Source organism: Thalassophryne amazonica, chromosome 10 (assembly GCF_902500255.1).
Source record: "Thalassophryne amazonica chromosome 10, fThaAma1.1, whole genome shotgun sequence".
Lineage (NCBI taxonomy): Eukaryota > Metazoa > Chordata > Actinopteri > Batrachoidiformes > Batrachoididae > Thalassophryne > Thalassophryne amazonica.
The window spans coordinates 28,533,684-28,559,519 of NC_047112.1; the positions used below are offsets into that span (position 1 = coordinate 28,533,684).

A 25,836-nucleotide genomic window follows, 5' to 3' on the forward strand; every position below is an offset into this window, starting at 1 on the left:
TATTTTCCACTCCATACGTCTGTCACATTGCTTTCTGATTGGCTACGCATCACATTCAGCAGGCTGTGTGCTTGTTTGTGGTCAGAGGACACCACACATGCTGCGATATTAGGCCAAGACAATCCAACATGTTGAATAACCCCGATTTGCAATCAGAGCGCTCCTGACGTCCTTCCGAGCAGATCAGAGTGCTCTGAACACACCACACATGGCAGGAATATCTGATAAGGTTAGTTTTAGCGTCATCATGATTGTCGGGTGTCCTTAAGATTGTCAGAAGGGGAAGATCGGGTCCGATATTGGCCTAATTATCCTGTTGTGTGAACCAGGCCTTAGAGTATGTTTATAACAGATTTAACTTCTTGTTATAATTGTTCAGACGAGCTGCGCTCTGACGCGAGAGGCTGACATCACCACTCTCTCTGTTTACTTCTTTACTCAACTTGATGAGATGAAATGTTCAAAAAAAAAAAATCTTTTGTGCATGTCATGCTACGTGGTGCGATCTAATCGCCAACACGATGTGCAGCCCCTTTCACACCGGGTCCGCTTCGAGTTGCTTCATGACGACGCAGGAATGTCTGTGTCAGGTGTGCACAGCGGGGGGCAGAGAGGAGGCAAGAACGCAGAAGAGGATTTGCAGCCAGACTGTGCACTCTGATTTCTCTTCTGTACAGAGCTGTGCTCAGATTTCTGTTATAGTTTCTTTCTTCCTTTAATCGCGAGCTATGTTTGGGCGCACAAATGAACCGTCCGTGAGTAAATGTGGAGATGTCTGGAGTTATACTTGATGTAGACATGTCCTGTCTCTGGCAATCAGCCTGTGAGCAGGACGCATTTCCTTTTTTGTTCTTTCTTTAAAGGGGATAGAGAATCAAAATCATCTTTTTCATGTTTTTGGTGTTAGTTCAGACTCTCCCCGCTGTGGGGAAAACACACAAAGTGCCAGCAAGCTTCAGAACCTCTATTTCAAGTATTTTTCCTTTTTTGAATTGCCCCTAGAAAACAGGCCAATCCGTTTTTGAGAGAAAAGTTACGTCACTTTTTCACCAATAGCCCCCCCCCCCACACACACACACATACCCACACCCACCCCCTTTCACACACGCCCCTTCGAAATGAATTATTCATAAGGTTGTGCCCACCCATTCCTACCACTGGAAGAGGAGCAATGGCGAGCTACAGGTGTGTCTTCCCAGGCTGTCATAGCGGACTATGATCTTTACATATTTTTCCCACAGAAAGCAGTGTACGCGATCAATGGCTTTTATTCATTTTTAACCGCATCCCCAGTACATACAACCACCGACTATTTCTTTGCTCTGTGCATTTCACGGAGGACTGTTTCACAAACCTTGCACGATTTCGAGCTGGCTTCAGTCGCCATTTAATACTCAGTAGAGGGTCAGTTCCGACTCTGCGACAAAATCAACCCCAGCAATCAGTACAGCCTGTAAGTATCACATTTTCTTTTGTTTTAAATTTGTTTTTAAATTTATTTCGGATCTTTTTTTTTATTTTTATTATCAATCAATCAATCAATTTTTTTTTTATATAGCGCCAAATCACAACAAACAGTTGCCCCAAGGCGCTTTATATTGTAAGGCAAGGCCATACAATAATGATGTAAAACCCCAACGGTCAAAACGACCCCCTGTGAGCAAGCACTTGGCTACAGTGGGAAGGAAAAACTCCCTTTTAACAGGAAGAAACCTCCAGCAGAACCAGGCTCAGGGAGGGGCAGTCTTCTGCTGGGACTGGTTGGGGCTGAGGGAGAGAACCAGGAAAAAGACATGCTGTGGAGGGGAGCAGAGATCGATCACTAATGATTAAATGCAGAGTGGTGCATACAGAGCAAAAAGAGAAAGAAACAGTGCATCATGGGAACCCCCCAGCAGTCTACGTCTATAGCAGCATAACTAAGGGATGGTTCAGGGTCACCTGATCCAGCCCTAACTATAAGCTTTAGCAAAAAGGAAAGTTTTAAGCCTAATCTTAAAAGTAGAGAGGGTGTCTGTCTCCCTGATCTGAATTGGGAGCTGGTTCCACAGGAGAGGAGCCTGAAAGCTGAAGGCTCTGCCTCCCATTCTACTCTTACAAACCCTAGGAACTACAAGTAAGCCTGCAGTCTGAGAGCGAAGCGCTCTATTGGGGTGATATGGTACTACGAGGTCCCTAAGATAAGATGGGACCTGATTATTCAAAACCTTATAAGTAAGAAGAAGAATTTTAAATTCTATTCTAGAATTAACAGGAAGCCAATGAAGAGAGGCCAATATGGGTGAGATATGCTCTCTCCTTCTAGTCCCCGTCAGCACTCTAGCTGCAGCATTTTGAATTAACTGAAGGCTTTTTAGGGAACTTTTAGGACAACCTGATAATAATGAATTACAATAGTCCAGCCTAGAGGAAATAAATGCATGAATTAGTTTTTCAGCATCACTCTGAGACAAGACCTTTCTGATTTTAGAGATATTGCGTAAATGCAAAAAAGCAGTCCTACATATTTGTTTAATATGCGCTTTGAATGACATATCCTGATCAAAAATGACTCCAAGATTTCTCACAGTATTACTAGAGGTCAGGGTAATGCCATCCAGAGTAAGGATCTGGTTAGACACCATGTTTCTAAGATTTGTGGGGCCAAGTAATAATTATCATTATTATTTTGTGACTGGACTTTATGTCACAGTCAGCCTCTGGCTGACTTCATGTTGGTGGGCGAGGAACAAGATTTATCACTCAACAGCAATGCTGAAACGTGATCTGTTAAATAAGTTAGTGAAGATTACTGTCGTCTCGTTTTCGCTACAACGCGCTCAACCTTTGTTCAGAATCAGCTTCTGTTTATTCAATTTTCTCTTAATACAACAAATTCAACACAAAACAAAACACATCTGCTCAGCAACACACCAACAACTGCACATATAGCCATATGCAAACAACATCATCATCGGTACCAAACAGTACAGCACTGGCCCATGGGATGTTGAGATGGCATCTCAAACCCATCAATACATAAAACATTAGACAGGAGCGCGGGACAAAATAGAAGAGACATTTCCCTCAAAATAATCTAAAAGGGGTTTCCATATGAGATAAAATGTGTCAGTCTTGGCATGGCTCAAAGCTGTCAGAAAAACAAGTGGAATATGCTCCAGAATTAACTTTTTCCACACAGAAATAGTGGGAAGCCGTGGAGATATCCATTGAAGGAGAATATTTTTCCTGGCGCAATAAGTTAAAATATTATACAATTTACTGTTGTGTTTATTTTTGATGCATTTATTAGGTAGACCAAGGAGAAGAGATAAAGGATCAAGTTCCAAATTAATTTTAATAATCTTTTGAATTTCAGTATTAATATCTTTCCAATATTTCAGGATTTTAGGGCCCGATCAGAAACAGTGTGTGAGAGTTCCTTCTCGCAATGCACATTTTGGACATAGTGAAGAAGAGCTTGTTTTGAATTTGGACAGCCTGTTCGGGGCCATGTGTGATCTATGAAACACTTTTAACTGAAGAGCCCAAGAACGATTACAAATAGTAATTTGTTTGGCTGCATTCCAAATAATGCCCCAGTTTTCTTCGGTTATGTCAATCTCTAAATCTCTTCCCCATGTCTGAGCTACGAAAGGAGCAACAGTCTGACAGTCTTTTAATGTTTTGTAGTACATGCTAAGTGACACATCTTTTGATCCAAAGAATAGCCTTTCTACATCTGAAACCCTAGTGTCCCTCAAAAGAGAGATGCCTTTTTTAATAAAGTCCCTTATTTGGAAGAATCTAAAAAGGTTGTTCCTCCCAATATTAAACTCCTCCATAACTTGTGTGAAGGACATAAGTGTTCCTTCTTTGAATAAACAACCAAGGATAGAGATTTCCGCAGATTCCCAGTCCCTGAAACCCAGATCCATTACGCCAGGAGGAAAGTCTGGGTTATTAACAATAGGTGAAAATGATGATGTAATTCCAGCTCTCCCTTCAACATATCGTACGGCTCTCCATGCCCGCACTGTATTTATAATAACTGGGTTATTGCAGTATTTAGTAACTGTTTTCATACTTCTTAAAAAGAGCAAGCTTTTAAGTGGGCATTCACACAGGGAGGCCTCCATATCTAACCAAATGGCTGAAGAGCTCCTACAGATCCACTCTCGTGCATACATTAGGAGAGAACTCAATTGATACTTTTTCAAATCTGGGAGATCCAAACCTCCACTGTGGGTAGGGAGCTGCAGAGTAGACATTTTAATGAGCGCCCTTCTTTTGCTCCATATAAATGAACTAAACCACCCTTTTATTTTTTGGATTAATTTGTGTGAAAATAAAACAGGGACCATTATGGACTTTATTTAAACAGTTGTGAGATAATTTAAGAGTGAGTAGCTGCAGCCAGGATAGTCCCACAGTCAGATGTGCATTCAAGTTTGTGGGGGCGTCGCTTTAGACACAGCACTGACGGGGTAGGGGGTGGAACCTAGAGGAGGTGCTACTTTCAAATCTTCCTAGCTCTCTTGCTAGCTCTCCAGGACTACCAACTAGCTTTAACCATCACTTTTCCTTCATGCCTGTGCCAGATTGTCTAGCTCTCATGGCAGTGCGCTCATATCTGTTCCTTGTGTTTGCGTCACTGAAGCTGACTCATGATGTGTCTTCGTCACTCCTGAACTTAGCCTGCCATTTTTGGACCTTTCCACTTGACTGTTTTGACCCTTTGGCTGTTTTTCTGTTTCCCATCAGACACTTTCACCTAACAGATTTTTTTCCTGTGTGTCAAACCTTCGCTTGTGTCCACATGGTCTGTTCCCACCTGGAAGGTATTTTTGTACAGACTGTCTCTGCTGTTTGTACTTGCCATTCCAGAAACTATGCAGATGAACAAAGCTGGTGTCTTGCAAACTCCCATGTCCTCTGCTCTGGGGTCCTCAGTCAGGTCGTCACAGAATGCATGACTTAGAAAGCTTTTTTAATTTGAAACAAGTATGTATTTGTTTTTTTAATTGCCAACATAACAAATGGAACAAAGTGAAAATTCACTTAAGATTTTTTGAAATAACTTGATATAAATGTGAACGTCAGTGACAAATATGGATGGGTGTTTTCTGACCATGGTTGGCTCTACCAAAATTTTTTTTTTTATAATTTAGCGCTGTGAATACTTTCCAGATGCACGTCTATCTATCCATCTATCTCACACACACCATTTGGTACGCTTATGTGTTTTAGATCAAGGATGAATGCTGCAAAAACGGAAAGTTGACAGGACAAATATTTTTGGAATAATTAGTAATTTTAGCGAACCAGTAAACAGTGGACATTGTGCTGTAATACACCACGGGAGTACGGAGTTTTAAATGTTATTGTTGTAGTTCATGTTAGTGCTGTTTGTGTTTTTGTAGTTCAGTTGGTTTAGTTAGTCAAGTGTCATGTTGCCGTTACCATGACTGAAAAGTGTATTGTGTTTGATGTATTCCACCCTCGCCTCTGTTTGTGCATGTCTAAAATTAGAAGCACCTGCAATAAAATAAAATAATACAATAAAACACAATAAAATAAAACACAATACTGAAAATAATGTATTTATAAATCATATACACCTTAAGACAGTAAATTAACATTTAAAAAAACACAATTAACACAAAATAAAAAGGGTAGAGTTCTTCTAAAAATTTGTTGACTCCCACGCTATTCTAAGCTTTGCTTAAATTATTACCACCCTTGAAAAATGACAACCACCTATTTTATAAACACTACCCAATCTAGAGTGCATGAATCCCCATGAGCAACACACTAGTATACACTATATATATATATATATATATATATATATATATATATATGTGTTAAGGCACCTTGACACATGCATTTAACCCCCGCACTGCCGCGCAATTCCTCATGCCAATGCAACCCGCTGTGTTCTGCTGGATGCCACGCTTTGTGCCGCTGGACACTGCGTTATATAAAATAATTATTTCGTAACAAATTAATCATTTGCTGTCAGAGTTTGGCTGATGAAATCACCTCTAACTGCACTGGAATCAGAGGAATTTTCTACAACTACAACTGTGAATAGTCTCAAAGGTAATTGTTTACAATATTTATATTGTAATGACTTTGTAAAATAGTTGTGTTTTATTCCCTCTTATGAGTATCAGTAAAATTATATTTATTATAGATTTAACATCTCATCATAATAGTTCAGATGAGCTGTGCTGACGCAGTGACGCGTACTGACCACTCAGTGATTTTGAATTGTATGCACAATGTTCATGTGTAGTTCAGAAAATGAATGCGTGCCACAGATTTTGAACACTTCAAAAGTTTCTTTGCACACTTGCATGCAGCCGCACAGTTTACAATGATTTACAACAAGTTTCCTCTCTGACATGGCAGATTACATGCCAGTGAGCAGATCAAATTTGTGCAAGTGTCAAGGTACCTTTACACTGGCTGAATAGGTAAGACTCGAGTGCATTTAATTTGATGTCAGGATCAAAATATGAGTAAACACAAATTAAGTATTCTCATAATCAAGCTGTACAAGTACAGTTAACTTGAAGTATAATAAAGTTCTAATGGAAGTTGAGAAATGACAAAGCCTACATATTACGCACCTCTACATTAAATGGTAATGGTGGAACAGTGGGGTCCAGGGAAAACATATGGTCACACAGCAGAGCCTGCATACAAAGAGCCAGACTGTCCACATCTCGAGCCAGAGGCCCAGCACTTGTCTGCACTGAGGACACGAGCAAAACAAGAATTGGACAAATCTGTCTGCAAACAGACATGCAATTACTACTACTACACGACAGCACAAGACACGCAATTACTGCATGTGCTACTAGGACAAATATTTATTTAAACTTACCAATGTTTTGCCCTGGACATGAAGTGCTCAAACCTTTGTGACTGAGTAGGACACAAGGAAATTCAATAAAAACAAGCAGATTGAAGCAATTAAAACTTAGCAAAACAAATGCTGTCACTGTCAAAAAATTCATTCTCTGAATTGCCCACACGTAATGCAAGATTAAATGGACATCTTGTTTTTATTAAGGTCTGCCTTGTTTAAAAATTATCCACAGACATCAAAATACAGATTACAGTCAATGCCAAATGCAATACTAATACAATGACATGTCGCCCAAAATGACCGACACTCGCCCTCGTTTAACTCGGGCGAGTATGTCATTTTGTGCGACTGGGCATGTACGTCAGGCTTCTGAAAATGCATACCGCACGACAACGGCATATTATTTGCATTATCACTTACTGAGATACACAACACGTGGAATCACATTAACAATATTTAATGTCATTTCAAAATGCACAACACCCAGCAAATGCGTACATAAAAAGTTGGCTCACTTTAGGTTTTGTTGTGTTGCCTGGTACCACGCTGCTCTCTAAATTTGCCAGGGTATCCTGATCAAGCTGGCTACTTTTCATTGTCGGACTATCCATGATAAAATCATCTGGAATATCCATATTTGGACCAACACACACTTCTCGGCTTTTGCCTTTTCATGTTATTGTCTGCAGACAGTTCTTGGGTTGCGCATGCTATGATGTCATCACTTTATGCACAGCAGGCGGGCATTGGGATACCTGCCCGTTACTGCGGGCAGGTATGGACAGGTACCGTAAATGTAAATCTATGCTACCGGCCCAGCAACACCTCAGTAAGTGACAATAATAAACAGTACAAATACATTATCCTTACTCTGGATGGCATTACCCTGACCTCTAGTAATACTATGAGAAATCTTGGAGTCATTTTTGATCAGGATATGTCCTTCAATGCGCATATTAAGCAAATATGTAGGACTGCTTTTTTACATTTGCGCAATATCTCTAAAATTAGAAAGGTCTTGTCTCAGAGTGATGCTAAAAAACTAATTCATGCATTTATTTCCTCTAGGCTGGACTATTGTAATTCATTATTATCAGGTTGTCCTAAAAGTTCCCTGAAAAGCCTTCAGTTAATTCAAAATGCTGCAGCTAGAGTACTGACGGGGACTAGAAGGAGAGAGCATATTTCACCCATATTGGCCTCTCTTCATTTACTTCCTGTTAATTCTAGAATAGAATTTAAAATTCTTCTTCTTACTTATAAGGTTTTGAATAATCAGGTCCCATCTTATCTTAGGGCTCTCTTAGTACCATATCACCCCAATAGAGCGCTTCGCTCTCAGACTGCAGGCTTACTTGTAGTTCCTAGGGTTTTTAAGAGTAGAATGGGAGGCAGAGCCTTCAGCTTTCAGGCTCCTCTCCTGTGGAACCAGCTCCCAATTCGGATCATGGAGACACACCCTCCCTACATTTAAGATTAGGCTTAACACTTTCCTTTTTGCTAAGGCTTATAGTTAGGGCTGGATCAGGTGACCCTGAACCATCCCTTAGTTATGCTGCTATAGACTTAGACTGCTGGGGGGTTCCCATGATGCACTGAGTGTTTCTTTCTCTTTTTGCTCTGTATGCACCACTCTGCATTTAATCATTAGTGATTGATCTCTGCTCTCTTCCACAATATGTCTTTTTATTGATTCTCTCCCCTCAGCCCCAACCAATCCCAGCAAAAGACTGCCCCTCCCTGAGCCTGGTTCTGCTGGAGGTTTCTTCCTGTTAAAAGGGAGTTTTTCCTTCCCACTGTCGCCAAGTGCTTGCTCATAGTCATAGTCGTTTTGACCGTTGGGGTTTTTCTGTAATTATTGTATGGCTTTTGCCTTACAATATAAAGCGCCTTGGGGCAACTGTTGTTGTGATTTGGCGCTATATAAATAAAACTGATTTGATTATCTTCACCTAATGGTTAGTTTATTATGTTGGCAGCATCTGTATCACACAGCTGTCAGTAGTTTAGCAGATAATGGCCCAAGCAGAGGGTCACTCCTTTGAGTCTGTTTTGCTTGAGGTTTCTTCCTCAGGAGTTTTTCCTTACCACTGTTGCTCTGGGGGTTGGTAAGGTTAGGCCTTGAGGCAACGTTGTTGTGATTTGGTGCTACAGAAATGAAAATAAATTGAAATTGAATGGAAAAATTGTGCATTTGGTGATACAAGAACAAAACTTATCATGATTCCCAAATCTGGTTGATTAGCTACTTTAAAATTAACCCTGTAAGACCCTTCTTCTTCTTCTTTGTCTTTCGGCTGTTCCCGTTAGGGGTCGCCACAGCAGATCAATCGTTTCCATCTCACCCTGTCCTCTGTATCTTCCTCTGTCACACCAACCACCTGCATGTCCTCTCTCAGCACATCCATGAACCTCCTCTTTGGTCTCCCTCTTCTCCTCCTGCCTGGTGGCTCCATCCTCAGCATCCTTCTCCCTGTATACCCTGGGTCCCTCCTCTGCACATGTCCAAACCATCTCAATCTTGCCTCTCGGACTTTGTCTCCAAATCGTCCCACCTGAGCTGTCCCTCTGATATGTTCATTCCTAATCTTGTCCATTCTTGTCACTCCCAAAGAGAATCTCAACATCTTCAGCTCTGCCACCTCCAGCTCTGCCTCCTGTCTTTTTGTTAGTGCCACTGTCTCTAAACCATACAACATAGCTGGTCTCACTACTGTTTTGTAAACTTTCCCCTTCACTCTTGCTGATATTCTTCGGTCACAAATCACTCCTGCCACCTTTCTCCACCCACTCCACCCTGCCTGCACTCTCTTCTTCACCTCTCTACCACACTCTCCATTACTTTGAACAGTTGACCCCAAATATTTAAACTCATCTACTTTCACCACTTCTACTCCTTGTAACTGCACTATTCCACTGGGGTCCCTCTCATTCACACACATGTACTCAGTCTTGCTTCTACTGACTTTCATTCCCCTTCTCTCCAAAGCATATCTCCACTTCTCCAGACTAGACTCAACTTGCTCTCTACTCTCACTACAGATCACAATGTCATCTGCAAACATCATAGTCCATGGGGACTCCTGTCTGATCTAATCTGTCAACCTGTCCATCACCACTGCAAACAAGAAAGGACTCAGAGCTGATCCTTGGTGTAATCCCACCTCCACCTTGAATGAGTCTGTCATTCCGACTGCGCATCTCACCGCTGTCACACTATTCTTGTACATGTCCTGCACTACCCTAACATACTTCTCTACCACTCCAGACTTCCTCATACAATGCCACAACTCTTCTCTTGGCACCCTATCATAAGCTTTTTCTAAGTCCACAAACACACAATGAACTCTTTCTGTCCTTCTCTGTACTTTTCCAACAGTATTCTCAGAGCAAACATTGCATCTGTAGTGCTCTTTCTCGGCATGAAACCATATTGCTGCTCACAGATCTTCACCTGTTTTCTAAGCCTAGCTTCTACTACTCTTTCCCATAACTTCATGCTGTGGCTGATCAGCTTTATGCCTCTGTAGTTACTGCAGCTCTGCACATCACCCTTGTTCTTGAAAATAGGAACCAGCACACTTCGTCTCCACTCCTCAGGCATCCTCTCACTTTCCAAGATTTTATTAAACAATCTGGTTAGAAACTCTACTGCCATCTCTCCTAGACATTTCCATGCCTCCATTGGAATGTCATCTGGACCAACTGCCTTTCCACTCTTCATCCTCTTCATAGCAGCCCTCACTTCTTCCTTGCTAATCTCTTTTACTTTCGGATTTACTCTCGCCACATCATCCAGCCTTTTCTCTCGCTCATTTTCTTTATTCATCAACTCTTCAAAATATTCCCTCCACCTTCTCAGCACACACTCCTCACTTGTCAATCAACTTCAACTTCAATCAACTTTTTTCTTGTATAGCGCCAAATCACAACAAACAGTTGCCCCAAGGCGCTCCACATTGCAAGGCAAGGCCATACAATAATTATGAAACACAGTCTACGTCTAAAGCAACATAACCAAGGGATGGTCCAGGGTCACCCGATCCAGCCCTAACTATAAGCCTTAGCGAAAAGGAAAGTTTTAAGCCTAATCTTAAAAGTAGAGAGGGTATCTGTCTCCCTGATCTGAATTGGGAGCTGGTTCCACAGGAGAGGAGCCTGAAAGCTGAAGGCTCTGCCTCCCATTCTACTCTTACAAACCCTAGGAACTACAAGTAAGCCCGCAGTCTGAGAGCGAAGCGCTCTAATGGGGTAATATGGTACTATGAGGTCCCTAAGATAAGATGGGACCTGATTATTCAAAACCTTATAAATAAGAAGAAGAATTTTAAATTCTATTCTAGCATTAACAGGAAGCCAATGAAGGGAGGCCAACACGGGTGAGATATGCTCTCTCCTGCTAGTCCCCGTCAGTACTCTAGCTGCAGCATTCTGAACCAACTGAAGGCTTTTTAGGGAACTTTTAGGACAACCTGATAATAATGAATTACAATAGTCCAGCCTAGAGGAAACAAATGCATGAATTAGTTTTTCAGCATCACTCTGAGACAAGACCTTTCTGATTTTAGAGATATTGCGTAAATGCAAAAAGGCAGTCCTACATATTTGTTTAATATGCGCTTTGAATGACATATCCTGATCAAAAATAACTCCAAGATTCTCACAGTATTACCAGAGATCAGGGAAATGCCATCCAGAGTAACGATCTGGTTAGACACCATGCTTCTAAGATTTGTGGGGCCAAGTACAATAACTTCAGTTTTATCTGAGTTTAAAAGCAGGAAATTAGAGGTCATCCATGTCTTTATGTCTGTAAGACAATCCTGCAGTTTAGCTAATTGGTGAGTATCCTCTGGCTTCATGGATAGATAAAGCTGGGTATCATCTGCGTAACAATGAAAATTTAAGCAATACCGTCTAATAATACTGCCCAAGGGAAGCATGTATAAAGTGAATAAAATTGGTCCTAGCACAGAACCTTGTGGAACTCCATAATTAACTTTAGTCTGTGAAGAAGATTCCCCATTTACATGAACAAACTGTAATCTATTAGACAAATATGATTCAAACCACCGCAGCGCAATGCCTTTAATACCTATGACATGCTCTAATCTCTGTAATAAAATTTTATGGTCAACAGTATCAAAAGCAGCACTGAGGTCCAACAGAACAAGCACAGAGATAAGTCCACTGTCCGAAGCCATAAGAAGATCATTTGTAACCTTCACTAATGCTGTTTCTGTACTATGATGAATTCTAAAACCTGACTGAAACTCTTCAAATAGACCATTCCTCTGCAGGTGATCAGTTAGCTGTTTTACAACTACCCTCTCAAGAATCTTTGAGAGAAAAGGAAGGTTGGAGATTGGCCTATAATTAGCTAAGATAGCTGGGTCAAGTGATGGCTTTTTAAGTAATGGTTTAATTACTGCCACCTTAAAGGCCTGTGGTACATAACCAACTAACAAAGATAGATTGATCATATTTAAGATTGAAGCATTAAATAATGGTAGGACTTCCTTGAGTAGCCTGGCAGGAATGGGGTCTAATAAGCATGTTGATGGTTTGGATGAAGTAACTAATGAAAATAACTCAGACAGAACAATCGGAGAGAAAGAGTCTAACCAAATACCGGCATCACTGAAAGCAGCCAAAGATAACGATACATCTTTGGGATGGTTATGAGTAATTTTTTCTCTAATAGTCAAAATTTTGTTAGCAAAGAAAGTCATGAAGTCATTACTAGTTAAAGTTAATGGAATACTCAGCTCAATAGAGCTCTGACTCTTTGTCAGCCTGGCTACAGTGCTGAAAAGAAACCTGGGGTTGTTCTTATTTTCTTCAATTAGTGATGAGTAGAAAGATGTCCTAGCTTCACGAAGGGCTTTCTTATAGAGCAACAAACTCTTTTTCCAGGCTAAGTGAAGATCTTCTAAATTAGTGAGACGCCATTTCCTCTCCAACTTACGGGTTATCTGCTTTAAGCTACGAGTTTGTGAGTTATACCACGGAGTCAGACACTTCTGATTTAAAGCTCTCTTTTTCAGAGGAGCTACAGCATCCAAAGTTGTCTTCAATGAGGATGTAAAACTATTGACAAGATACTCTAACTCCCTTACAGAGTTTAGGTAGCTACTCTGCTCTGTGTTGGTATATGACATTAGAGAACATAAAGAACACATTGTCAGCACATTACCATGTGCATCTTTTACCACCCTAACCTGCTGCACATCCTTTCCAGCTCTGTCCCTTTGTCTGGCCAATCGGTACAAGTCCTTTTCTCCTTCCTTACTATTCAACTTCTTGTACAGCTCGCAATATGCCTTTTCCTTTGCTTTTGCCACTTCTCTTCTCGCCTTACGCCGCATCTCCTTGTACTCCTGTCTACTTTCTTCATCTCTCCGACTATCCCAAAACTTTTTCGCCAACCTCTTTCTCCTTATGCTTTCCTGGACCTCTTCATTCCACCACCAAGTCTCCTTGTCTTCCTTCCACTGTCCAGATGTCATACCCAGTACTGCCCTGTCTCCCTCACCACATCTGCAGTACTTTTCCAGTTGTCCAAAATTGCTTCCCCTCCAACTAGTGCTTCTCTCACCTGCTCGCTAAATTTCACACAGTCTTCCTCCTTCAGCTTCCACCATCTGATCCTTTGTTGAGCTCTCACTCTCTTCTTTACCTCTAAAGTCATCCTACAAACAACCATCCTATGCTGTCTAGTGACACTCTCTCCTGCTACCACCTTACAGTCTGTGATTTCTTTCAGCTTGCATCTCCTATAAAGAATGTAGTCCACCTGTGTGCACCTTCCTCCACTCTTATGTTACCCTGTGCTCCTCCCTTTTCTTAAAGTAGGTATTCACCACAGCCATTTCCATCCTTTTTGCAAAATCAACTACCATCTGTCCTTCCCCATTCCTATTCTTGATACCATATCTACCCATTACTTCCTCATCACCTCTGTTCCCTTCACCAACATGCCCATTGAAGTCTGCTCCTATCACCACTCTTTCATGCTTGGGCACACTCTCCACCACCTCATGTAATACACTCCAGAAATCTTTCTCCATCTCACAACCTACCTGTGGGACATATGCACTGATGATATTCATCATCACCCCTTCAATTTCCAACTTCACACTCATCACCCTGTCAGACACTCGCTTAACCTCCAACACACTTTTAACATACTCTTCCTTTAAAATGACCCCAACACCATTTCTCTTCCTGTCCTCACCATGGTACAACTTAGCATATATGAGGCCTAAATCTGATTTATTGCAATATACACAAAACATATTAATTTATGTCTGTTTTACAATAATAAAAAACATACAATTTATCAGCAACAATGAAACAATTTAATCAGCCAAATTGTTGAATTACAAAGTATCAATTGAGTTCCAACAATAGAAGATGAAAAAAAAAAAAATGTGTATATCCATATCACAATCCTAGACATGCAGGAGCACTGCGGTGTAGCAACTGTTGATCTTGAACATTGTCAGTCTTCTTATTTAACTACCATTAAATATATAATTTATATGTCCTTGATTACGTTCAAACTGGTCTGATCAGTATGATGGCAAGTAATATGGTGAAAGAACAACTTAGAGTGAATGTATGCAATTTTCAGTTAGTCTTGGCTAAGTGTTCAACTGAAAGTCGTAGCATCCATAGATCAATAAAATTGAAGAAATATCAGAGAATCAGAATGCCTTTTATTGTCATTATACATTGGTACAATGAGATTAAGGCCAACCAGTTGCAGTGCAATAAAACAGAATAAAAAATAATAGTGCAAGAATAGTAAGTAAGTCCCTTCGGCTGCTCCCTTGTTTGCACTCGGGGTCGCCACAGCAAATCCAAGGTGGATCTGCATGTTGAACTGGCACAGGTTTTACGCCGGATGTCCTTCCTGAAGCAACTCCACATTACATGGAGAAATGTGGCAGGGGTGGGATTTGAACCCGGAACCTTCTGAACTGAAACCAAGCACATTAACCACTTGGCCACCACCCCTGCTATAAAATAGTGCAAGAATATATATATCAAAAACAGATAGAATAGAGAAAAATTCAACAATGTAAGGAAAAATATATATACAATTGACACTAATGCAAGGTGTGGCTTAGGATACAAATATATTGCACAAAATGTATAATGTACATGGGTGATTGCACATGGTTAGGATTGCACGAGGAGGATCAGTGCATGCTAGAGTTCAATGTGGTTATGGCTTTGGGGAAGAAACTGTTTTTCAGTCCGTTTTTGTCCTTGTGAGCTGTAGCGCCTCCCTGAGGGCAACAGGTCAAACAGGGCAGAGCCAAGGTGAAAGCAGTCTTTGGAGTTCGCTTTGGCTCTATTGAGGCAGCGGGAGGTGTAGATGTCCAACAGGGAGGGGAGAGGGTGGCCGATGATCTTCTGTGCTGCCTTTACAACCCTCTGCATTCTCTCCCTGTCAGTAGCGGTGGAGCTGCCAAACCATACTGTGATGCAGTATGTCAGCAGGCTCTCAATGGATGAGCGGTAGAAGGCCAGCAGCAGGTCGGTGTTGAGGTTGTACTTCCTGAGGACTCTCAGGAAGTGTAGCCGCTGCTGAGCCTTCTTGAGGATAGAGGAGATGTTGTCGGACCAGGAGATGCAGGCTGAGATGAGAACGCCAAGATACCTGAAGGTGTGGACTCTTTCCACATGCTCGCCGCTGATGAGAAGGGGGGCAGGGTCGGTGCAGTGTTTCCTGAAGTCAATGATGATCTCTCTGGTCTTCCTAGTGTTCAGAGAGAGGTTGTTCTTTGAGCACCAGGCTGCGGGATCTCCTTTCTGTAGGCGGCCTCATCACCTCCAGAGATGAGACCGTCCACTGTGGTATCATCTGCAAACTTGACAATAAGGTTGTTCTTGTGGGCCGGTCTGCAGTCGTAGGTGTAGAGGCAGTAGAGGAGGGGGCTCAGCACGCAGCCCTGTGGAGAGCCGATGCTCAGCGTGTGCGTGGAGGAGAGGTGGGGGCCGAGTCTCACAGTCTGGAGACGGTTGGAAAGAAAGTCTTTAATCCAGGCACATGTAAGAGGGTGTAAGCCGAGAGTGTCCAGTTTTGTGGTGAGTCTGTCCGGGATTATTGTGTTAAAGGCAGAACTATAATCCACAAAGAGCATTCGGACGTAGCTGTGCGGCTGCTCCAGGTGGTTTAGAGCAGAGTGGAGAGCTACGGCGATGGCGTCCTCTGTGGATCTGTTTGCCCTGTATGCAAACTGGTGAGGGTGGAGGTGGTCCTTGATGTGCTGAAGAACCAGTCTCTCAAAGCACTTCATGATTACCGGAATGAGGGCCACCAGGCAGTAATCATTCAGGCTGGTGATGGGAGACTTCTTCGGCACCGGGATTATGGTGGAGGTTTTCAGGCAGGACGGGATGACTGCTTAGTCCAGGGAGAGGTTGAAGATCCTGGTGAAGGTGGGGGCGAGCTGGTTGGCAATACATCTGATTGCTCAGCAAATAGAAAGATGTCTGACTTCAGATACTGAAAAATTATATTAATTATCATGAATATAGTTTTTAGATTATTATGAACATAGAAAAATAAGAATTCATCAAAGTTGAATTTTGAACCATTCTTTTAAAAACAGATCTATTGTGAGAGGAGAATTTCTAGACAAAGTACAGCCAAGCCCCGTTAACTCGCATGCGTAAGTCGCAATTCTGTTTTACTCATGGTCAAGTTGTGGGTCCCAAAAATTTAGACTACCTATAAAAGCCAATTTTGATTTTATCGTTTTTGGGAGTGATCGTCACTGTGGACGATTCTAGATGATTTCTTCATCTGGAGTGTCTTCAGGATCTTTTTCTTCCTCCTCCAGCTGCTGTGCATCAGCAATGAGGGCTTTGTCAGTGTAGATAACTTCTAATGATTTGAAGTTTCTGAATGTGACCTTCCTCTTTAGCTCCTTACTCCCGGTTCAGATTGGGCCGAAAGTTAGGGCCCCTTCACACATAGTGCGAATAAGTACAACTCAGGGCGAAACAGCTTATATGAGCGAACCACAAAACATTGCACCGATGTGCAGGCGTGCAAGATCCCGGTGAGATGGTTCGTGCACGTGAGGCAGTCTTTCAAGCAGGAACACAGTGTTCTGTGAGGTTTATATTTTATTTTCCTCCACATCAGTAGAGGAAAATTAAAAAAAAAACAGCTGTATAATTAGTGAATATCACTGGACTGATATACATAAAAGGGAATGCAATACAAAACCCTGCAGTTAAATGGAAAAAAAAAAAAGCCACTCACGGGATTTGAACCTGCATGCTCTGATTACCAGACAAACAGTCACTGTCTTGTAACAGGTGCATGAAATGACTAAAATTACAAGCAGATTAACGTATTTTCTAAAAAAGAAGCGCTATGATAACTGACTGAACGACGTATTGTTGCTGATACGTGGTTGAAAGTGGCATATTTGTCACTGTTGGGTTGTCTCAGACCTGCGGTGCGCCACTCACAGCCCAATACGTGTGTCCTGTCAGACGTGACATTCAGATCGCCTGCTGCGTATCCATATGAACTGACGGTCCATTTTTATGCATTTTGACACAAGCGTGTGTCCGTCAAAACACGGGACGTGTGCTGCAGCTATGATGTCCAGAACCGGAGATGTCTCAACAGCTGTGGCCAGCCCCCTGTCCTGACAGTGAAGCAGCTACGATTTCTGCATCGTGCGCAAATCGACCAAATTTGCACTATGTGAAGGGGCCCTTATACACATTTGCTGACTGTAATAAATGGCACTTCTCAGCTACTGCACAAGTATTACTAATCCATAAGACACAGCAAACTAGAAATCTTTACCTGAGTCGGCCTCCTGTGGGCTTGAAGGCAGAGATCCCACAGAAAGAGGCAGGAATACGAACACTGCCCCCAATATCAGTGCCGAACCCGAGCACAGAGCCTCCTGCTGCGATGAGAGCCCCCTCTCCACTTGTTGAACCTCCAGCAGTCTTCTGGTAGTTATGAGGGTTCACTGTCCGGCCATAGATGGGGTTGCTAGATTCATAACTGGAGAAAGACATGCAGAGAAACAAATTATAAACATTAGAAATGAAACAGACATTCAGCCCATTATCATTGGTGGGACCTGTGTGGAAAGGGTCAGAGACTTCCATTTCCTGGGAGTCCACATAGGAGAAACTGATCTGGGACAGGAACACCAAGAGGTACAGAAGACACAGCAAAGACTCCACTTTCTGAGAATCCTCAGCAAAAGTAAACCAGAGATTGCTTGTGTCTTTTTACTATACCATGGAGAACATCCTCACATACTGCCTCTGTACATGGTTTGCCAGTTGCACAGTGGCAAACAGGAAAGAGCTCCAGAGAGTTAAAATAGCAGAGAAGATCACTGGGTACCCTCTACCCACACTGGGGGACCTTCACGGCTCTTACCATCTCAGGAGAGCCAACACCATGCTAAAAGACTCATCCCACCCTGGCCACTGTCTGTTTGAGCGGCTGCCATCAGACAGATGGTACAGACCCATTAAAGCAAGAACAAATGGACTGAAAAACAGCTTTACCCAACCGCAATTAGAGCTATCAATGCCACTGAAATAAAACAGCCATATCATATATCACACTGAAATAAGTGCAATATTTGTTAATGTGCAATATCCACTGCTACTGAAATATCCACGGTTTTGCAATTTTCTCATTTTTATATATTTTTTGCTACTACATACTTAAAAAATTTTTTAACTTACACTTTTGTACATACTTTTATTCTGTTAAGCCCCGGTCACACGGCACTAACAAAGGACACGAAGCCAAAACGAAACAAGAAATTTGGACTTACTTTGACTTTTGGAAACATCGTTTAACCATTGTCCAGCTTCGTTTCTGTAGCTGGCACTTCCTCAGAATTTACAAACTGTTGAAAAATGCGAATGAATCCTGATAACCTCAATTCCTCCATATTCTGTTTTGCTTTCTGTCTTGACGGTTCCTCATTGTTTGCCTAGTTCCTGTACCGTCAGCATTCGGTTTGATAGTCATCCAATCTCCAGCTCCTCTCTCCCCAGCCTCTTAACATCTCTGGCTGCGACGTGCATGTTCGTGCACGTTGTCATGACAACACAGCTGTAGGCAGCACAGACGCCGCTGCAGAAATGATCACACGCTGGTGCTTCCTTTTGATTTTGCTTAAAGCGTCAACGTCGCCATTCACATCGTTTTTCTTTTGTTAGTTTTGGTCTTTTATGCACTCTGCACTCGCAGGCTTTTCGGTGATGGAAGAAGTCCAGGCTCATTTGTCCACTTTTTGACGATTTGTGAATTTTCCTTCGTTCAGCAAATGCTGTGCCGTGTGACCGGCCCTTTAAATTTATGTTCTTTGTCTTCCTTGGACCTTGAAAGTCTGCATGTTGTTTATTCATAGGTTTACATTTGTACTTTTTGTTGTACCTGTTACAATGAAAAGAAATCTGTATCTGTGTGACTGGACAGGCCTGCAAGGTTATTACCGTGACTGCAGAAGGTATGGATAGTAAAGGGAGCCAACTCCATATGTGACAAGGTCATAATATGAGCCTGTAGCAGGCTGGATTTTGTGCTCATTTTCAAGTTAGAGTTTATCTATATTGCAGTCTGTGATGACTAATAGTCAACACAAGTGCCAATTCAGTTTAGGAATGGTTTACCTTAACATGCTTTGGGGCACATTTGTCTTGACAAAGGGAATAGCTCCTTGTCTCTTCAGCACTTTTACGAGCACACCGTCCTCCTTAGAAGGTTGGTCCAAGAACTTGACCAGGCCACAGGAGGAGACAGTGTTCTTGTGTATAAAAAGAGGCAAAAATCAGTGTTAGGAGAAACATAGTCACTGCATTAATTATGTAAGGATGATGGTGAACCACAGCAACTAATTACCTTGTAATTGTAGTTTTCTTTAATGCTAATTGGAACTCCATACAAAAGGCCTTTACTGCTGGTGTCAATGGTTTTAACGTCGTCAAAACTCTCCAACAAAACTCCTGTACAGCAGTTCACCTTATTATGGACCTCTAGAGTCTGGGGAAAAGCAGCAAACATTTATGTACTTTGAAATGGCGACATACATGGATGTGCTGTTAATGAATTTCTCACAGGTGAGAGTTTTGCACTTATGGACATTCGTCAGTTAATAAATGTCTACCGTGAGTTCAGGCAGCCTATAAAAACAGTGTTGTGGAGAGTTCCACACGTGCGTTCACAGTGCCGTTATAACTGCATTAAAACAGCATCCGGCTTTAGTATAGAGAGCAGACTTGGTACACATCTGGATTCAAAATTCAACAGACTCTAAAAAGTTAAAATAGCAGGGGGTGAAGCGTGTCGTCTCTTGCCTGTACAGAGCAGCACGTGATGCATCCCCAACCTGGCACAAAGTCCGTATCGCCTAACATATTCCTGACTTTTTCCAAGTGCAGGTTCACCAATCTGAATGAATGCTGAGCCATCACTTTCACATGAAAGTTCAGTAGGTTCATGATCTGACGTTGCAACATTCGTTTCACTCTGTCTGGTCAGTATTGCGCTGTTTCTGCAATTGCTTGGGCAGAGAAATGCAGAATAAAAGGTTTTCCGGAAGTACATCTGCTGACTCGCAGAGCAAGAGGTTTAATTTGTAATAAAGTATGTCAGCAACCAGTCATCGTGTTGGTAGTCTTGGAGAGCTAGCAAGATTTGAAAGTAGGACCTCCTCTAGGTTCCAGATCAGACCGAGATGCTAGTACGGCCGAGCGTTAGTGTATTATATATATATGAAAATATATGAATTTCCCCTTTTTTCTGTTTTTCATACAATATGATCAAAGGACATAAGTGCCCGTAGTCTAAGAATCACCTAAATACATTTGCAGAAGATTTAACGGTTTAACCCTCTGGGGCCGACACCATCGTACAACCCCTGGCAAAAATTATGGAATCACCGGCCTTGGAGGATGTTCATTCAGTTGTTTAATTTTGTAGAAAAAAAAGCAGATCACAGACATGACACAAAACTAAAGTAATTTCAAATGGCAACTTTCTGGCTTTAAGAAACACTAAGAAATCAGGAAAAAAAATAAAAAATTGTGGCAGTCAGTAACAGTTACTTTTTTAGACCAAGCAGAGGGAAAAAATATGGAATCACTCAATTCTGAGGAAAAAAATTATGGAATCATGAAAAACAAAAGAACGCTCCAACACATCACTAGTATTTTGTTGCACCACCTCTGGCTTTTATAACAGCTTGCAGTCTGAGGCATGGACTTAATGAGTGACAAACAGTACTCTTCATCAATCTGGCTCCAACTTTCTCTGATTGCTGTTGCCAGATCAGCTTTGCAAGTTGGAGCCTTGTCATGGACCATTTTCTTCAACTTCCAAAGATTTTCAATTGGATTAAGATCCGGACTATTTGCAGGCCATGACATTGACCCTATGTGTCTTTTTGCAAGGAATGTTTTCACAGTTTTTGCTCTATGGTAAGATGCATTATCATCTTGAAAAATGATATCATCCCCAAACATCCTTTCAATTGATGGGATATGAAAAGTGTCCAAAATATCAATGTAAACTCCCCAGTGCCTTTACCTGACATGCAGCCCCATATCATCAATGACTGTGGAAATTTACATGTTCTCTTCAGGCAGTCATCTTTATAAATCTCATTGGAACGGCATCAAACAAACGTTCCAGCATCATCACCTTGCCCAATGCAGATTCAAGATTCATCACTGAATATGACTTTTATCCAGTCATCCACAGTCCACGATTGCTTTTCCTTAGCCCATTGTAACCTTGTTTTTTTTCTGTTTAGGTGTTAATGATGGCTTTCGTTTAGCTTTTCTGTATGTAAATACCATTTTCTTTAGGCGGTTTCTTACAGTTCGGTCACAGACGTTGACTCCAGTTTCCTCCCATTTGTTCCTCATTTGTTTTGTTGTGCATTTTTGATTTTTGAGACATATTGCTTTAAGTTTTCTGTCTTGACGCTTTGATGTTTTCCTTGGTCTACCAGTATGTTTGCTTTTAACAACCTTCCCATGTTTGTATTTGGTCCAGAGTTTAGACACAGCTAACTGAACAACCAACATCTTTTCCAACATTGCGTGATTTACCCTCTTTTAAGAGTTTGATAATACTCTCCTTGGTTTCAATTGAAATCTCTCGTGTTGGAGCCATGATTCATGTCAGTCCACTTGGTGCAATAGCTCTCCAAGGTGTGAGCACTCCTTTTTAGATGCAGACTAACGAGCAGATCTGATTTGATGCAGGTGTTAGTTTTGGGGATGAAAATTTACAGGGTGATTCCATAATTTATTCCTCAGAATTGAGTGAGTCCATATTTTTTTCCTTCTGCTTGGTCTAAAAAAGTAACCGTTACTGACTGCCACAATTTTTTTTTCCTGATTTCTTAAAGCCAGAAAGTTGCCATTTGAAATGACTAGTTTTGTGTCATGTCTGTGATCTGCTTTTTTTCTACAAAATTAAACAACTGAATGAACATCCTCCGAGGCCGGTGATCCCATAATTGCCAGGGGTTGTATACGATGGCTGAGACCAAGCTTTACTAAATTATAAATAACTTTTTAATGATACGAGATAGAAACTTACTTTTTTTGCTGAAAAGTTAACTCCACGGACGTTCGAGCCACCGTCACATGGTTTTCCAAAATCTAATCGTAGGGCAGATTCACCTCACGTGACACACCAAAGATTGTTTTTAGGAGTGATGCGTTAATCATTTATTATAGTTTGCTATGTGTTTTGAATAAATGTGTGTGGACATTTTCCACTTTACTTTTTCCTTTTTTATTTCTGATTGTAAACCTTTATTACACTTATAAAACAACTATAGCATATATATTTTGAAAGTACAGGTTGTCCTGAAAAAAAAAAAAAAAGATATAAAACTTGATTGTGGGATGCAGGGAGAGCTGTTAACAGCAATAATAAAACATTTAAGCCAGGCGAGTGAACTGTTCAAAAATGCCCTCGGACCCCATAGGGTTAACTACTGAATCTGAAACATGACGGTAGATGCGTGAAACAACGTGGAATAAGTCTCTTTGCCAAAGGGTATTCCATGTGATGTCAGTGACCCTATGGCCTTGGCGGAGGTTTGTGCTCTCCGAGTGCTTCTAGTTTTATATATTTTTGATTTCTGTATATTGTTTGTTGACTTGTGTGGACCCCAGGAAGAATAACTGCAGCTCAGCTGCAGCTAATGGGGAGCCAAATAAATAAACGTCACATAAATTTATTTGTCCCATTTGTGTTTCATTGCATTTAGAGTGCAGTTTGCCACCACTGCACTCTGCCCGCCCATACACACACACAGTGCTGTCTGGAGGCCATTAGCAGGAAGAAAGAATAAAAAGCTGGACTAATTTCTGATGTGATTTTTTTTTCCCCCCCTCGCTGCACTGAGGATGTACACAGTCTTTTTGGTAGTACACGCACGCACAAGCGCTGACCCGGTCGTGTGTGTGTGCGTGCTTGTGAGAAACGACTCTACAGAGACATGATTTGATTGAGCTAACTGACGCTGCTAATTCTTGTAACAAAATCCACTCTGCTGTAAGTCATCTGGATGCATGAAGACGTTCACATGAAATGCTGACGTGATTTTTGGCTGGAGTGAGGAACTACACAAAGTCTTTTTTTAATGGAAGTCCGAAGTCAGTGCACAACATAACTTGATTACACGTCACAATTTGGACTTTAGCAGCAGTGGAACACCAAAATGTAAGTCCCTTTTCTGTTTATAAATGAATAAAATATCAAATGACAAGGATCTATTTTAGCCGTTATATAAGGATAATGAATGTTTTTACATTCTTTCAATGGTACGAATATTTCATTAAGTGAAAGCTGGAACAAACTATTCAACTCGGCGAAACAGAGTCGAATGGTTTGTTCCAGCTTTCACCGCAAGAAATATTCGTACCATTGAAAGAATGTAAAGACATTCATTATCTTTATATAACGGCTAAAATAGATCCTTGTCATTTGATATTTTATTCATTTATAAACAGAAAAGGGACTTACATTTTGGTGTTCCACTGCTGCTAAAGTCCAAATTGTGACTCCCATTTTGTATGAGATGAACTCAAAGATCTAAAACTTTTTCCACATGCACAATATCACCATTTCCCTCAAATATTGTTCACAAACCAGTCTAAATCTGTGATAGTGAGCACTTCTCCTTTGATGAAATAATCCATCCCACCTCACAGGTGTGCCATATCAAGATGCTGATTAGTGCACAGGTGTGCCTTAGGCTGTCCACAATAAAAAGTCACTCTGAAAGGTGCAGTTTTATCACACAGCACAATGCCACAGATGTCGCAAGATTTGAGGGAGCGTGCAATTGGCATGCTGACAGCAGGAATGTCAACCAGAGCTGTTGCTCGTGTATTGAATGTTCATTTCTCTACCATAAGCCGTCTCCAAAGGCGTTTCAGAGAATTTGGCAGTACATCCAACCAGCCTCACAACCGCAGACCACGTGTAACCACACCAGCCCAGAACCTCCACATCCAACATGTTCACCTCCAAGATCGTCTGAGACCAGCCACTTGGACAGCTGCTGAAACAATCGGTTTGCATAACCAAAGAATTTCTCCACAAACTGTCAGAAACCAACTCAGGGAAGCTCATCTGCATGCTCGTCGTCCTCATCGGGGTCTCGACCTGACTCCAGTTCGTCGTCGTAACCGACTTAAGTGGGCAAATGCTCACATTCGCTGGCGTTTGGCACGTTGGAGAGGTGTTCTCTTCACGGATGAATCCCGGTTCACACTGTCCAGGGCAGATGGCAGACAGCGTGTGTGGCGTCGTGTGGGTGAGCGGTTTTCTGATGTCAATGTTGTGGATCGAGTGGCCCATGTGGCGGTGGGGTTATGGTATGGGCAGGCGTCTGTTATGGATGAAGAACACAGGTGCATTTTATTGATGGCATTTTGAATGCACAGAGATACTGTGACGAGATCCTGAGGCCCATTGTTGTGCCATACATCCAAGAACATCACCTCATGTTGCAGCAGGATAATGCACGGCCCCATGTTGCAAGGATCTGTACACAATTCTTGGAAGCTGAAAATGTCCCAGTTCTTGCATGGCCGGCATACTCACCGGACATGTCACCCATTGAGCATGTTTGGGATGCTCTGGACCGGCGTATACGACAGCGTGTACCAGTTCCTGCCAATATCCAACAACTTCGCACAGCCATTGAAGAGGAGTGGACCAACATTCCACAGGCCACAATTGACAACCTGATCAACTCTATGCAAAGGAGATGTGTTGCACTGCAAGAGGCAAATGGTGGTCACACCAGATACTGACTGGTATCCCCCCCCCCAATAAAACAACACTGCACCTTTCAGAGTGGCCTTTTATTGTGGGCAGTCTAAGGCACACCTGTGCACTAATCATGGTGTCTAATCAGCATCTTGGTATGGCACACCTGTGAGGTGGGATGGATTATCTCAGCAAAGGAGAAGTGCTCACTATCACAGATTTAGACTGGTTTGTGAACAATATTTGAGGGAAATGGTGATATTGTGTATGTGGAAAAAGTTTTAGATCTTTGAGTTCATCTCATACAAAATGGGAGCAAAACCAAAAGTGTTGCGTTTATGTTTTTGTTGAGTGTACTTTTAAAGATACCTGAGGTCAATGGAAAACATACATTTCCACCTGATTGAGTATTTCGGTATTTGTTTCCCAGTGATTTGTGTTAATACGCGGTGGGAGCCGAACCTTTTCCATGTAGGAGTAAAGCACATTTTCAGGATTCAGCGAACCATCACGCAGTTGCTTTGTCAACTCAGGCAGGGACAGCGTCAAAATGTCAGGACTTCCCATCAGTGGATGCTAAATGAGCACACAAACACGTGCAGAAAAACAGTAATTAGTAAACAAAAGTATGCACAAAATAAATTCATACCCCAGTTATTTT

General features: G+C 41.7%; 1 protein-coding gene across 1 annotated transcript in view; it reads right to left on the minus strand.

Moving 5' to 3' along the window:
• Positions 1-25,836, minus strand: part of LOC117518509 (vitamin D3 hydroxylase-associated protein) — a 57,642-nt gene that overhangs the window by 18,971 nt on the left and 12,835 nt on the right. The window contains exons 2-7 of the mRNA XM_034179654.1: positions 25,638-25,751; positions 19,776-19,916; positions 19,547-19,680; positions 17,703-17,909; positions 6,875-6,915; positions 6,618-6,742 (exon numbers count right to left, since the gene is read on the minus strand). Of these exons, the coding sequence (XP_034035545.1) occupies positions 6,618-6,742; positions 6,875-6,915; positions 17,703-17,909; positions 19,547-19,680; positions 19,776-19,916; positions 25,638-25,751 (762 nt within the window). The remainder of the gene's footprint in view (positions 1-6,617; positions 6,743-6,874; positions 6,916-17,702; positions 17,910-19,546; positions 19,681-19,775; positions 19,917-25,637; positions 25,752-25,836) is intronic.